Below are 15,406 nucleotides of genomic sequence, written 5' to 3' on the forward strand. Positions count from 1 at the left end.
GCCAGTCCATCAAGGATGGCCTCCTTAATAAACTTTTCTAAGATCTTCCCCAGGATAGAAGTCAGGCTAATGGGCCTGTAGTTAGCCGGATCTCTATTCATGAGAGTTGTCTGTCTTATTCTCTCTGGCCATTTAAAAAAATGGTATGTGGATTTATTAAGGTAGTGTTAGAGTGAGGTAGCCACAATGGTCCAGGAGTTATGTGAGAAGCAAGGATTCCTTTGGGTGATATCTCTTATTGTACCAACTGCATAGCTGGGATAGAGGTAGAAAAGCTTTATGAATGCAAGACCTTGTTCATCAGGTGAGCTGCATTTGAAAGTTTGTCTTATGCTAAGAAATCTTTACCTCTCTATCTGTATTGCTATAAATGCCCATTATTACAAAGTGAGCACATCTACATGTGTGCTTTACTGTGGAATTGACTAATTAGCTCCTCAGTAAAGCATCACCATCAACACCTGCTGGAATTTGGCTGTGGTAAACTAATTTACTCCACTGTAAGATAGTATTTCTGGGGACAAGTGCCAGCCCATCACTGCTCTGTCCCACCTCAAACTGTTGCAGTCCTATGCTGGCAGCAGGTTTGGTGGAGGGAGGGGAGGTCAGCCCTGGACTCTGGATGGCAGTGGAGGTGCTGGCTGGGGCACAAGAGTGCCAAAACCGTGGAGCCATGTGGCTGACCCCTGAGTTTGCTGCCAGCCCAGGGCTGCAGCAGTTTGAGCTGGGGCAGTGCAGCCCCAAGTTGGCAGCAGGCTCAGAGATCAACCACATGGCTTCACAGTTCTGGTATTCTCATGCCCCAGCCAGCCCCTCTGCCACCTGGAGTCTGGGGCTGACTCCCTGCACCTGCTCTCAGCCCGGGGCTGCTGCATCCTGGCTCTTAACTGCTGCAGTCACAGGCAGATGTATAAATGCTGCACCAGAGAGCTGTTTTCTCTGGTGGCAAACTGCTGGAGTTTATTTCTTTAACTTAATTGCTTATGTAGATGTACCCAGTAGTACCCAAAAGATTTGCATGTAGTATTGGATTCAAATTGAGGGGTTCAACATTAACCACAGTAAAAAAAAAAAAAAAGAAGTAGAAAATCTTGGTTGTCAGTAAAAGGTTTGAAGTAAACAAGTTATTGGTTTAGTAATCCTGCTTGACTGCAGTGATGGTTTCACACTGTGCATCCCTCCCTGTTGCCCCAAAGGGGCCCTATACTCACTCTTGCACCCTGATGCCTCCAGCTGCACCCTACACCATGTTGCCCTGCCAGCCTACCCGCTGGCTTTATCCTAACCAGCCTTGTTTCTCCTGTCCTAGCATTGGCCACTAAGGAAGGCTACCTGTGACCCAGCAGTATGACAGGCAGTCTGGGATGCAGCAGCAGCAACATATAGCTGAGAGAACATTCCCTGCAGGGTGTTACACTCCCACTCAAACATCAGGTAGCGTTGCTTTGCTCTGCCTGTCAGAGCTTCAGTTAATCTGTGCCTGCTTAGTGTTTAAATTGACAGCTGAATTTTTTTTTTTACAGACTTTACTGACAGCCAATTTTAGCTTGATTTATTTATTTATTTTTACTGACAGCAAAGTTGTTGACAGTTGGTAACCCTGGAGCCAGAGGATGTAGCTACACTGTTGTAGCTCTACTGATGGCTAGAATGGCTAGGGTTCTGTAGACAGCCCTAACTTATTAGCATATGCATACACATGTAAATAAAGCTATGGTTGTAGGATGTAGATACATACCTCTAATAGCTTTGTTGAGTTAACAATAGCAGTCAAGATGCAGCAGTTTGGGTTTTTCTTGCCTTAGCAATGGAAGATACCTGGGACTGTGTTCTAATCATTAGACCAGGCAGAAGCCTTCTTTCATGTTATTACTTGCTTTTCTGACTACCTTATAGCTAAGCAGATATGTCCAACCTCACCACCATCCATTCCCTCCTCCCACCCACATAAAAAAATATCTTTAATACTGGATTTTTTGTGTGGCTCTATGATTCTGACACAATAGAAAGAGGTAGTTAGCTGTGTTAGGAAGAAGGGGGGAAAGAATGGCATTTTATAGACACTCTGCCCTTTTAGATATTTTATAGAGAATTCTGAATTCTCTGAATTTGTTATATAAGGCGCTCTGCTTTTTGCTTGATACAATAGTTAGTGGTTGAAATGCTTAGCAATGCTAAGTGATGATGACTAAGCCCTGACCATTTACCTCCATGCTGAGCTGATTGCAGCTATAGGGTAAGCAAGAAGTTTTTATTTCTGTTAGTGCTTTTGTTTCAGTCTGTTAGGCTAAATAAAACAAGAGTGCCTTTGTCTATAATGCATTCTGCAGGCCAGTTCCAGGACCAGAGGAGAATGCAGTGCATTTTTTCAATAAGAGATATTACATTCTGGAGAAAATGTGTTCTGTTGAAGCTGTGTCCTGCAGAACACAGGCTTTAGAGTCTTCTCTGTTTTAGAGAAGACTCTGAAGATTATGGATATTTGCAGTCAGCAGTTTCTACTATCCCTGGCTGCTTTCTTACCAGTATTAAAAGCTATTTCCAAAGCATTTATCCTGTCAATATTTGAGCACCCCCAACATGATAGCTAGAATACTTGTGAGAGAGAACTTTCATGTCTGCTGCCTTCTACAGTAGAGTTCTTAACTAGCTTTAAATGCTAGTGGATTCCTCTTCCATTGAGTTTCTGGCATTTCTTTAGATGAGTATGTTACAAATTTAAACAGGTGCAACTTGCAATAAACCTGTAGCACTCATACCACAAAATCAAGGCTGCCAAATGTGAGAATTTTAAATGACAGATGATAGAACCCTTGTAGCTCTGAGCACAAGCTAAAATGACCACGGAAAAGAATGTGTGGTATTTGTGCATTTCATGAACAGTTGCCTATGCTGTGAAACTGTCATGTTTGGCTGAAGCAGCGTTTTGTTCAAGAAAGAAGGATCCTGGCATGGAGTAATTTCCTCTCAGTTAGAGAGCAGCGTCTCTTCCAGGGTTGGAACAAAGCTTTATTCACCTCTTAAGCACAAAGGAGGAGGCTACTGCAAATCCAGGTTGAGGGTCATTAACAATACAGTGTCAAAAAGGAGAGCAGACCGTGTATTCTTGGCATCTTTCACTTTTGTTGTAAACAAATTTGTTGGTTTCCACTGGTATGGTTATAAGAAACTAATTGCACAAATGAAATGTGAGAAAAGATTGTTCTTAATTGTCTAAAAAGTCGAGGGATCATGGAAAAGCACTGCAAAAATGAAAGCCATTTCTTACAATCAAGATATTTGAAATGGAAGCAAAATATTATATGAGTTCTAATTGTTCTGGCTGTTGTGAAATGAAGCTATGAAATGTTCCCTCCTACAGCTCGTAAAACTTTACTTCATGTACCAGATAGATTATTTTGTTTTTCATTAAACAAAGTTGCATGTAAACAGTGCTGTGTACCGTAGAGATGATAATCTCTACCAAAAAAAAAAGAAAGAAAAAGAAAGCAACAAAAAACTCTTACTTGTATAGTAGGAAAATGCACTTTGCAAAGCCCTTTCAGACAGCAGTCAAGTTCAACGTACAGTTTGTTTTCATGAGTAATTGAACTGCTGTAACTTGAAAATTGTGTGGCAGGATGCATTCTAGGGGAATTTAAGGAAGGGAAATCTTTGGATTGTGAATTCAATTTTTACTTTTTACAAACTAATTTACAGAAGTGTCACTTTAACTTCAGTTGAAGTTTTTCATATGTCAGGACTGTAGGCTGACTCTAATTAGGAGAGAAAAATAATAAGGATAAAAATAAGCATGTTTTACAGAAATGTGTAAACCTGGGATTTTTTTCCCCTTCAAACATAAGAATTCAGGCTAGTGGAGTAAATAGCTTAGAAAAACTGAGAGACCACATCTGGCTGGCTTTAAGTCAGTTTACCTCATTTGATTCTTTTTCAGAAGACTGATATATAGTTAATGGGACATGTATTGAAAACAAACTTGGATGCTTTTTTCAATGGTAAAATGGACTGAGTACCTGCAGTACCCAGTTGGAACACTCCTCTTTTTATCCACTTTAAACACTTCTTCACAAGTTCTGTTTCAGATTTGATTTGTATAATAATAACGACAGTAATTTTCATGTATGTAGTTCTTTAGCCATATGATCACAAAGCATTTCACAAAGGCGGGCATTGTTATCCTTACTTACATTAACCAAGGCCTTTTCTGAAGATTCTAGTGGTCAGCAGGCACAATGACCAAGTACAGACAGTCGGAAAGCCCAAGGCTGAATTGATTCAGTCTTCACTGGTTAGTGTAAGCTGTGTAAATTGAATTGATAAGCAAGTGAACAGACGTTCACTTTTGATTCTGGAAATGCAGCTACATGCCTGCAGGCTAGAAGCCGGGGGGTGCTAGAGCATGCCTCCTTGCTGGACTGGAGGAGACAGCTTGAGCCAACACTAGCCCACCTCCTGTGTAAGGGGGATTTTGTCGGGGAGGTGCAAAGCATCCTGGGATGCTGGGGGACTCAGTTAACTTGAGTCTGGAGGGCATCTGGGACAGAAGTTCAATAAACCTGTTTAACATAAATCAGTTAAGTCTGATACTACATCTATCCAGATTTATCTTAAACTAGTTTCGGACATCTTGAAAGCAGTTTATGTGCACTGAACTTCTGTTGTGTTACAGATCTGAATCAGTTTCCGGTTGGTTATGTTTAATTTCTGTCCCTAGCCAATTGATATAGCTGTATCAGTGCAAACCCTTTGGCATGTACAGGTGAGCCCAGGAGTTTGGTTTTCCAGATTCAGTTTATACCAGTTTTAAAAAAATGGCGAGTGGCATTAGAGAGAACCACAATTTATGGTGGTTTTGCTTCTTACTGTATGACCATACCTGTGACCATAATTCTCAGCCTAGACAAAAGATCACATTAATTCCATTTTGATTTTGGGAATTGGACATAAGTTAATAAAATGTTAATGTTAATGCAAAATTGTCTGTATATATTATTTTCAAAATCTATTTGAAAATTATTTCCACAAAGAGCAATATATTTAGTACGTTACAGGGTGAAAGTATGCACACATCCTTGGTGTACAGATACATGCAAGTTTGATTTTCTGGAAATGTGGATGTGTATTATTATGGTCTGAGGATAGATAGACAATACAACAAAGTATAGTAAGAGAATCTGCTTGACATTGTTAGATTAATTTCACTTTATTTCATTAAAAGTTAGGCAACAGAAAATATTAAGATGGCTTATGGGTTTCAAAAGGAAGGATCCTGGGTGAATTACCATTGCGTGCTTCATGTTTTTACAGTAACAAACGACTTGTGGCCTTAGCGCCAAATGACACTCCATTCAATACTCGACGAGCCTATACAAGTGAAGATGAAGCTTGGAAATCATACTTGGAGAATCCTTTGACAGCAGCCACCAAGGCTATGATGAGCATAAATGGAGATGAGGACAGCGCTGCTGCTCTTGGCTTGTTGTATGATTATTATAAAGTAGGTGCCTTGGTTATTATTACTTCCTACTGTACTAACTATCAGGACCTGTTATGGAAAGCATGAAGGAAGGGAGGTGTCAGTTAATAAGTTTTGAAGTTAAGAGTCTGTGTTGTCTTTCCAGTGGACATGGTCCTTAAGCTCCTCTACCATGTTAAGAAGGCAGTTTTATGGCCTTTGATTTTGTTCTGTTGAGACCTAAAACTAAAATTATAATCCATAAATGTGCTCTCAGCCATCATTTTCCTTAGGCCAGTATTTTTACTTTTCATGTCAAAAACAGCTTCTGTAAAAATCTATATAAGCTTTCTCTATATTGATGTGAAAGGATTGTCCTTTAGAAATTAGGAGACCAATGCTCATTTGGAGGGTTTTTTGGTGTTCTCATGGATCATTTTGAATAAAAGGCACAGACGAATTAAATATTTAGGCTGGCATAAAAAAGTAGCAGTGTGATAATGCAAGCAACCTAAATTTATGTAATATGGTAAAGAATAATTCCTAAAATAATTGGGAATAAATCTCTACTATTGTAAATGGCACTAGTTGGTTTAATTTGTTTGCATCTATGCAGGAATAGCTGCCTGCTCAGGACAAACAGCCTATCACACTCTACTACTGCATACGGACAAGGGAACACCAGCTACCCACTGAGTCAGCTATCTTGGGATAGCTGCGCATCTGTCTGTTCGTGAGCCCAGTGTAATTTACATTCATATACAAAACCAATGCAACTTATCCTGACGTGTGTCTGTCTGTGTATATCCAAATCAAAATTTTTATCTTTGTCTACTCTTTGACGACATGATGTCCCTGATGGCTCTTATTTGTATTTCAGCTGGATCTAGAATCCTAAAGTAGGATCAGGGCCCTTTTTTCCAGGAGCTTTACAAACACCTAGTAAGAGACAGTCCCTGTCCTAAGGAGCTTACGTGCTAAATGGACAACAGGCTAGATGCAAGGTAGAAGAGAAAGTATGATCACTTCTGTTTAATTATATGAAGCTGGAGCACAGTGAGGCTAAGAGATTTAATCAGCGGCAGACAAGAATCAATGTGCGACAAAGCTATGATTGACATAAATCTGAATCTCAGTCCAGCATCTTAATCAAAGAGCTTCTTTCTTTCTGTTTCTCTCTCTCTCTTATGTTTGAGCATGGTTATGGCTAACACCTTAACCCCGTTTATTGCCCTTGATTGAAGTCAAAGCAAAAACCACATACTGCTGCTAGTAATTTTGCAGTTTTGCACCTAAGGGAAAATTCTGTTCTATGTCTTGGAGCTCCAAGGCATGAGACTTGATTTCAATACCCATTTGTCTAAACTGAATTCTTAAATCATCTTTATGACAATAAAACTATATCCAGAGCTGACTTCAGTGAGGCTTCTACAGTAAAATCCCTGTTATCCAGCATGAGTGGGGAATGGGGGGGTGACGGGTATCTAAAAATGCTGGTTACCTGAGGCTGGTGGTTTTTGGCAGGACACGGGGTGGGGGGCAATGGCAGGGGGTGGCGGTGGCTGCATGCAGAGCCGGGGCGGGAGGTGTGGTGGTGACCATATGCAGAGCATCTACAGCACAGGGTGGTGGGTGACAGTGGTGGCCGCCACATGCACACATTTCCCCTTCCCCCCCCACCTGAGTCTGGTTGGAAATTCTGGTTGTTAGTGTTCCAGTGACTCAAATACTGGATAATGGGGATTTTACTGTACCTGTTTACAGCAGTGCTGAGTTTGACAGTCTGTCTTTTGCCTCATAATGTTAGCAGAACAGCTACTTAGCACCCCAAGTGTGAAGGCAGAGCTGGAAATCAGCAAATTAATTCCATTTATTTTAAATATCAACACCACTGAGAAAATATTTTTACTTTTTAAACCTGGTAAAACAATGACAGATATTTGGGAGACAGCCTTTGTGTTTGGGAGGGGTGGGGGGTAAACAAGAAATCTGAGAGCAGCGTGATTTTATTTCAGTCATATACCTACAACTTAATTTAGGTCTTCCATTGACTGTATTTGAAGACATAAAGCTTTCAGGCATTTTGGTCAGTATAAGGGTGTCTTTCCCAACGAGAAGAAATAAATACCCAGATTCTCATCTGTAAAGTAGGGTAGCTCCACTGTAGTCAATTTGACTACAAGTGTTTGTGGGATTGTGGTCTACATTAGTAATCTAAGCCTTTATCTCATCATTTAGCAATCTCTTCTTCTCCAATGTTTAGAAAAATAAACGCAATCCTTCAATATTAGTTTCTGAAGGACACATTCTGTTCCTCTGTAGAGTCTTATGACAGCTAATCCAAAATATTCTGGGTCTCTGAGTGAAATGGGTTGTATAAAGCATACTCCAGTAATTGATAACAGTTGCTCCTATCTTGCAGTGGAAGATCAGAAAGGACTTTGTTCATGTTAATTGTAGGTGGCTCAGGAAACTATTAACCATGGGTTTGTCCACACATTAGTATGTGAAATTAGGTTTAAACACTCTTAGGCTTCTTAAAGTTATGCCACTCCAGGCTAGGTTTATCTGTGATCTGTGTTACCCAGCTTGCGTTATGTTAACGTGGCCACTCTAGGCTACACGTTAATGTAATACCCTGCCTACCCTCCCTTCCCTGCTAGCTCAGGTTGGGTCTGCTGCCCCTCCCTCCCCCTGAACCACTGAATCGGACAACCCCCCTCCTCAGCAGCCTGGCTTGGGCCTGCCATCCACCACTACTCTCCTTCACCAGCTCCTATTAGGGAAGGGCAAGGGGGAAGTCCTAGGGGGAGCCCTAAGAGGCAGCGGCAGGGAGCCCAGAATGGAAAGGGCAAGGGATGGAATGAGTGGTGCATTCTTACCTTTCAGTCCTCAAGGCCCCTGTTAGCCTGAACGTGTGGCTGCTCTAAATTTGAGCTAACACTAATGCTAACTACCACTTTGAGAAGCCTAAGTATAATGTGTAACAAGGCCCAGACATTGCACTGAGAGTTGAACCCAACCCAAGTTTTTTTTAAGAGCTTGGGATAATAACAATTTGAAAGTTGCTTGAAAGCAGATGGGGGCCCAGGACCTCTCAGATGTCAAATGGCAAGGCTGAGAGAGTCTCAAGCCTCACACTGAAGGTGAACTGCAAATGGAAAAGCACATTCTTGTTTGTTTGTTTTTAATGTGTGGGCAGGGAGCAAGAAAATGTAAATGGTTGTAGATGACATATTGGATTTTTATATTAGACAGTCAGGTCTTGTCTACCCTGTTTCTAAGCAGACAGTATAGAAAACAAGTTGATTTATAAGACTGTAAAAATTATGCAAGTGAAACTTCACTAAGTAAAATAGGGAGTGATATTTATCATCATTGTTGTTTTTGTTGTTGTTATTGTTATTATTCAGGCTATTTAAAATTAGAGCCTGATTCCTGTGCTGGAAACAGGGAATGGGGCACAGATGGACTTAAGTCACCTCTAGGTGTCAAGTATTCCAGATTTATGGAGGGCCCTGCTCTGACTTAAGTTCTTCTGGTGTATCTAGGAAACTGGAATGTAGCTGTCGTTCATTGCTCTTTGGTGACATGCCAACGTGCCTCCAATACACCCCCTATGACAAATATGGAAACTGATGCCATTGCTGCCAGGAGTATTCTTTGAATGGAGGATATTCTCAGGGAACAGTTTCTGTCTACTACAAGCCCTTTTTGAGCTGTCTGAATGGTCTAAGTAAAGCCTTGATGTATGCTTTTTTTATTCTATTTATATCTATTTAGGACCGTGGTACTCAACCTCTGACCCCTGGGCCTGATCTGGCCTGTGGTGCTGTCATCTGGTGGGCGCTCCACTGGGTCCAGACATTTGGAACCTAGATAAATTGATAAGAATTGCTTTTCTTTCAGACTCTGAGGACCTGAATGCAGATTTACCAAAATAATCAAATAGTTTGAATTCATATCTCTTTGGTGCAAATTTACATATATAGAAAGCTTGAAGCTTGATTCTCCTGATAGTCTAAAGAAAAAAGCAAGCCAAATAACGCCTTTTTTTGGGCAAAGAAAATAAAACATATTTTTTGTATTCTTTATACATACAAGAAAACAAAGGGAAATATTCACTGCATCTTATTCTGTTTCAAGATCATCTTTTGGTTTCTGGCGATATTTTAGAGAAAAGCATCCCCTGACATCTGTGGGTTTGATATCCCTGATATCCCTGACCTAAATGAACCTTCCCTTTTTGTTAAATTACTAGTTTAATCTGAAGTTGCAAATACAAACTGTTACATTTGTCTGACCCATGCCTGATGCCGTTCTCAGGTTCCCAGAGATAAAAGGCAGTTGTCTGTTAACAAAGTGAGTGACAGTCAAGAAGACCAAGATAAAAGGTAGAGTATCATCTAAAATAATATACCAATTTGCTACCGCTAACAAAAACTTTGATCAGATGTGAATCAAAAGAACTGTCAAGGCCTAATGGCTTATGGATTTCTTCCAGAAGATAAAAGAACAAAGCCTGCTGTGGGAAACTGTCATTATGTACTTTTGTTTATTGAAAAAAAACAGGATTATTTTTAAAATTGCAATGTGCAAAGCAATGAAGAGGCCCAATGAACTTGTGTTGTCTGAGAAAAGTAAAATGTAAGAACATATTGATATTAGATATACAATTGATTTCACTCTGTTTGTTTTTTATTTACTTTATTCTCTCGATTTTTTTCTATAACAAAATTTTGGGTATTTTAAAGTGATTAATATAGTTTTTATTAGCTTCATTTTATCTCTGAGAGGAAGCAAGTAAAATAATGTCATTAAAATCACATTTTCTCAAACATGCTTCTTCCTTCATACCTCTCTGATTAGAGGTTTTGTTTTCTTGTGTTTTGGAGAAGAAGGTGCTGATAGGGCCAGAGGTAGCTTACAGAGGTGCTTGGCCATGTTAATCTGAAGTTGGGCAGAAGCTGGGGCAGGCTGGCACCTTGAAGGTTCTCCAATCCAGTTAGTCTCTAAGGTCCCACTCTGCTTTGCCTTCTGAGAGGTGGGTTAGAATAATAACAAGTGGTTTTATTAAGACTTATGAGCAGTAGAGTGGGAATGTATCTTTACGGGAGGGGGGAAAAAGTGTATTTGTTTACACTGAGAAAGAAATCTTGATGTAAAATCCTCTTGGCATGAAGGTGCTGTTAGTTATTGCCTCAGTGGAGCTAGCTGAAGGAACTTCTAATGTAGCTACACTGAGGTAAAAACTAAACTAGATAACTGTCTCAATGTTAAAAACACACTTTGCTGTAATAGAAGAAATTTCAGACTATGCTTCTACCTGAATCTAAAGAAATTGACTCCAGAAAAGTCTCATAGCAGGGTAGTGATTGACAAAATATTCCTTAGCTTAAAAGCCAAGATGGAAGCATTACAACATCAGAACAACTCTCACTGGGTGATGATAATAACTAAATGTTTAGCAGTTTCTGGACACTGGAAGTTTTATGAAGAAACTATTTCGTATGTATGTTGTCCATGAGTAGAGAGAGGTAGCTAGCCAAGTTAGTCCGAAGTCAGGCAGAAGGCAGACTGGAACCTTGAAGACTAGCGTATTCAGAGAGGCAGAAGCTTTCTCAGATAGCATCTGACAAAGTAGGCTGTTGTCTACAAAAACTTATGCCTTTCTGAACGAGTTAGTCTCTGAGGTGCCATCCTGTCCTGTCTTATGTGTGATGGCTGCTATGCATGACTGGGGCCTGTACAAAGGCATCTTGACTAGAGACAGAAGTTGCACACAAACTGGTTTAAGTGATCAGAAACTGGTTTAAACCTGTAACAGAACAGAAGTTCAGTGAACATAAACCAGTTTCAAAATGGCTGAAACTGGTTTAAGATAAAGCTGGCTGAATGTAGTTTATCACACTTAACTGATCTGGGTCAAACCAATTTATGCAACATCTGTGCCAGACCCCTTCCTGGTTTAAGTTAAACCAGAGTCCCCCGGCATCCCAGCGTGCTTTTCGGCTCTGGGCTGGGCTGCCTGCTGTAGACAGAAGAGCAGGCTCTGCTCCTCTGTTCTGTAGCTGGAGTAGGGGCAGGGTGTGGCCAGACACTGGTCGGCATGGCCCCCTGAGGCAAAGGTAGCAGGGAAGTAGCTTATTTCCCCGTCCCTCCCCTCTCTCACTGGGGGACTGCAGCCAGGGTCAGCCTGGTTGGGGTGTAGCAATTCCTGTCAGGCCCCCCACATCTTCAGCCTGAAGCAAATGTGGAGTGGGAGGGGGATTTAATCTCCCCCTCTGTCCCCTGTCCCACCAGCAGCCTGGGTCCTCCTGGCCAGGGCAGAGCAGTGGCACAGCCCCTATCAGCTATTCCCCTACTCTCCACTCCAGTGGCAGGGAAGGAAGCGAAGCCAGATCCAGCTGGCATAGCTGCACCATCTGCCTGCCTTGCCAGTGGCTGGGGCTGTGGGGGCCAGGTCCTTTCCAGGAGGCTGCAGCTTGGGAACTGCATGGCCAGATTGCTTCTGGCTCCCTGCGCCCAGGCTGGGCAGGGCTTTCATGGACCGCAGCGGCCATGCTGCCTGCCCTGTGCTGCACCCAGTGGCTGTAGTCACATCGCAAGCTGCAGGCTGGCCAGGTTCTGCCCCCTTTTTCCTCTGTGGCACTGTGCCACTCTGGGTGGGTAGATGGGAAGCTTCAGCCTGGTGGCTTCTGCCCAAGGAATGGAGCTCCAACTCTAGCTTTGGCTGCTTTGTGCCAGGCAGGTGGAGGGGATGGAAGGCAGCTGGAGCTGGAGTCAGAGCTCCATGCTCTGGTCGGAAGCCGTGGGGCTGAAGTTCTCCCTGCCCTGAATGGCAGTATGTTGGGCAGCAGGAGCTGCAGCTGGAGTGAGGGGAGCAGAACAACCCTGCTGGGCCAAGCCAGCTTCCCTTCCCCTCCAGTGGGTACTCCCCTTCCCACTTCTGCCTCTGCTGCACCACTCCAGGTGGTGGTGGTGGTGGGGAGAGCTTCAGCCCAAGGCATGGAGCTCTGGCTGCCTTCTGCCTACTCTGCCCTCCCACAGGGGCTGCTCATGGTGCTGAGCGAGTAGGTGGCAGCTGAGAGCTGGAACCACTGGAGGTGAGGAGAAACTGGCTTGGCCCTGCGGAGCTGTTCTGCTCCCCTCACCTCCAGCTGTGGGTCTTGCTGCCCTGCAAAGCTCTGGCATGGGGGGAGCTTCAGCCCCAGCACTTGGAGCTCTGGATCCAGCTCCAGCTGCTTTCCATCCCCTCTGCCCACCTGGCATGATGAGCAGCCCCTGCCATGTGGGCACAGCAGATGAAAGGCAGCTGGAGCTGGACCTCCACGCCTTGGGCAGAAGCCGCTGGGTTGAAGCTTCCCACCTGCCCACCCAGAGCAGTGGGATGCAGCATGGCAGGGGCAGGTGAGGCAGCGGCTGTGGCAGTGGCAGCTGGAGGTCAGGGGTGCAGAACAGCCCTCCTGGCCCAGTGCCTCCAAGCTGCCTGGGCAGCCTGCTACGCAGCCAGCCCCACCCATGCTGCCAGGCTGGGCTGTACCAGAGCCACAGCCGCTGGGAAGGGCCCTGTCCAGCCGGCTGCAGCTCCGTGACAGCCCCCATGCCCCTAGCTCAAGCTGCAGCCTGCTGGGAAAGGCCCAGCCCCCATGGCTTAGTCCTGTCAGCACCCACAGGCTGGCTCAACTCAGTCCCGTAGCCACAGCCCTGGGTGGATAGCATGGCCATGCTGGCCAGGCCCTCCTGCCACCCAAGCAGGAGCAGAGGGGAAAATGGCTGCTGCCAAAGGGAAGGGAGGGCTGCTTTAGCGCCCCCCAGCTTCTAGCCTGAGCCATTGTAGGCATGTGCCTGCATTTCCAAAATTAAAAGTGAATGTCTATTCACTTGCAAATCGGTTCAATTTTTGCAGGTTAGTCTAACCTGGAAAGTTTGAAATAATTTAGGCTCCAGCTTTTTGAATGTCTGTCCCTAGCCCTTAAGTTAGAACTAATGTGGTGATATTGTTAAAAACTAGAGGGCACTCACAGCACTTAGTGACCCAGTTCTGATGGGATAACTTCAGAAGTGCTTTGGCAGGACCTACCCCAGAAAACCTAGTAATGACCATTCTGACTGCTAAAAAGGGTATATATCTAAAAATGAATCTTGTTATTAACAAATCCTCTGTCTACTCCATATGATAATCATGTTGTTTTCATATTGCTGTTGATGTTTATTTTAGCAAATCAGCCCATGTTGTATATTAACTTTATATTCAAATAGCAGTCCAAGAGGAATGAAAAACAGTTTAAGTACAATCTGTTGTAGTGGATCAGGCTCCTGAGATGTCAGGTCCTATATTTTAATTGCAAAGGGCAGCCAGTAGCTGTTTCCTGGTAACCTTTTCCAGTCCCACAGCACACATAACCAGTTTTGTAGTGGGCAATATATTTCTCTGTAGACATCTTTTGGCAATCAGCTTCCTATCTAAAGGGGATTTGGTGCTCATCTGTGAGGGCAATTCACAGCTTTTCATTTGTTTCACAGAAGTTGTCTTGGTGCTAATGAGACTCAGAGTAATTTGAGTGGAGGAGAGAACCGAGTGCAAGTCCTGAAGACAGTGCCAGTTAACCTTTCCTTAAACCAGGATCACCTGGAGTCTTCCAAAAGGGAGTACAGCACAAACATATCTGGGAGCCCAACACAGGTTTCTGCAACTGGAATTACTGTGGTAAAGGTAGAAGAGTTCACCCCAGTCTTTATGGCCCCGCAAGTTCATTATACAAGAGGAGAAAATGAGGAACACCGTGGGGTTATCTTTGAACAGACTCAGTATGAAATGCCCAACATTGCCCCACACACAAACTATCTCAAAGATGACCAGCGTAGTACTCCTGATAGTACTTACAGTGACACTTTTAAAGATGGGGGAACAGAGGTAAGATTTTTCATTTGTGCATTAGTATCTATTGAAAAGATTTAAATAAAATAAATGGCATTTGGTAAGTTTTAGCTGTCTACAAGAGAGCTGGGAAGGCAAGATGAGCAAGATGGCTGTTTAGCAGATTCTCCAGCTCTCTCAGCATTTTTCCTGGTCTGTGTCTCCTGATACCATCTTTCTTAAGGACAGCTTGGCTTTATTAAAATGACCACTACTGATAGATACAGAGAGCATTACATAGCTTCAGTCCTATTGTACATCACTGGGGACTTTGGCAATTTTGAAAGAGGGCAAGTTAACTGTTGAATAGCAGTGAAGCCACAGCCTGTCAAGACAATGAGATGGCAACCATTTTGAAGGTGAGCAGTTCTTTGAATTTCTCTGAATGAGGATATTTTCAGTTGTGAAAAATTTTGGCAAAAAAAATTACCCTGCATCCTTAAGTAGGTCACTATAAAAAACACCTATTGCACCAGACCTACTTGTCAAAGAGGAAAGACGCAAACTAGGATAACAGGGGTAAGTGCAGGTGAATGTAGAGATTGAAAGGTAGAGGGAAACAGGTAGGTGAGTATGTGTGCGCTCAAGGAAATAATGGGTGCAGCCTGGTGCCGCAGGGCAGAGTGGGGCCACAGTGGAAAGCTTTTTGCCACTGCAGACTCTGTGCTGCCCTGGCGATACATCTCCTGTGTGCCCCACAGCAGGGAACACAACTCCACGCTACTGCTACTGCACAGGCAGGGGACATGTTGCCAGAGTAGCATGCAGCTCACAGAGGCAAGGAGCTTCCTTGCCTTGCCTACTGCCACTCACACTTACTGTACACATATCTGAGGGGTACGGGTCCCCCAGGAGTGCATGCAATGGTGGGGAGACAGCCTCATCCCACCGCTGCAAGCCTGCAGTGGGCAGGCAGCAGGGGAGCAGCTGAGATCCACACTCTGCTCCCTGGAGCAGCTCCTGCCTCCTGTGGGTGGCAGCTGAGGCTCAAGCGCTGCTCTGTGTGTGTGTGTGTGTGTGTGTGTGTG

At 43.6% G+C, this 15,406-nt stretch overlaps 1 protein-coding gene across 3 annotated transcripts in view; it reads left to right on the forward strand.

Moving 5' to 3' along the window:
- The window catches only part of GRHL2 (grainyhead like transcription factor 2), a 112,548-nt gene that overhangs the window by 9,758 nt on the left and 87,384 nt on the right, over nt 1-15,406 (forward strand). For all 3 annotated transcript variants that reach the window (XM_019551407.1, XM_019551416.1, XM_019551424.1), the window contains exons 2-4: nt 5,311-5,500; nt 9,785-9,852; nt 13,985-14,375. In XM_019551407.1, coding sequence (XP_019406952.1) covers nt 5,311-5,500; nt 9,785-9,852; nt 13,985-14,375 — 649 coding nt within the window. The remainder of the gene's footprint in view (nt 1-5,310; nt 5,501-9,784; nt 9,853-13,984; nt 14,376-15,406) is intronic.

This window comes from Crocodylus porosus, unplaced genomic scaffold (genome assembly GCF_001723895.1).
Source record: "Crocodylus porosus isolate Cpor-Errol unplaced genomic scaffold, CroPor_comp1, whole genome shotgun sequence".
Classification (NCBI taxonomy): Eukaryota; Metazoa; Chordata; order Crocodylia; family Crocodylidae; genus Crocodylus; species Crocodylus porosus.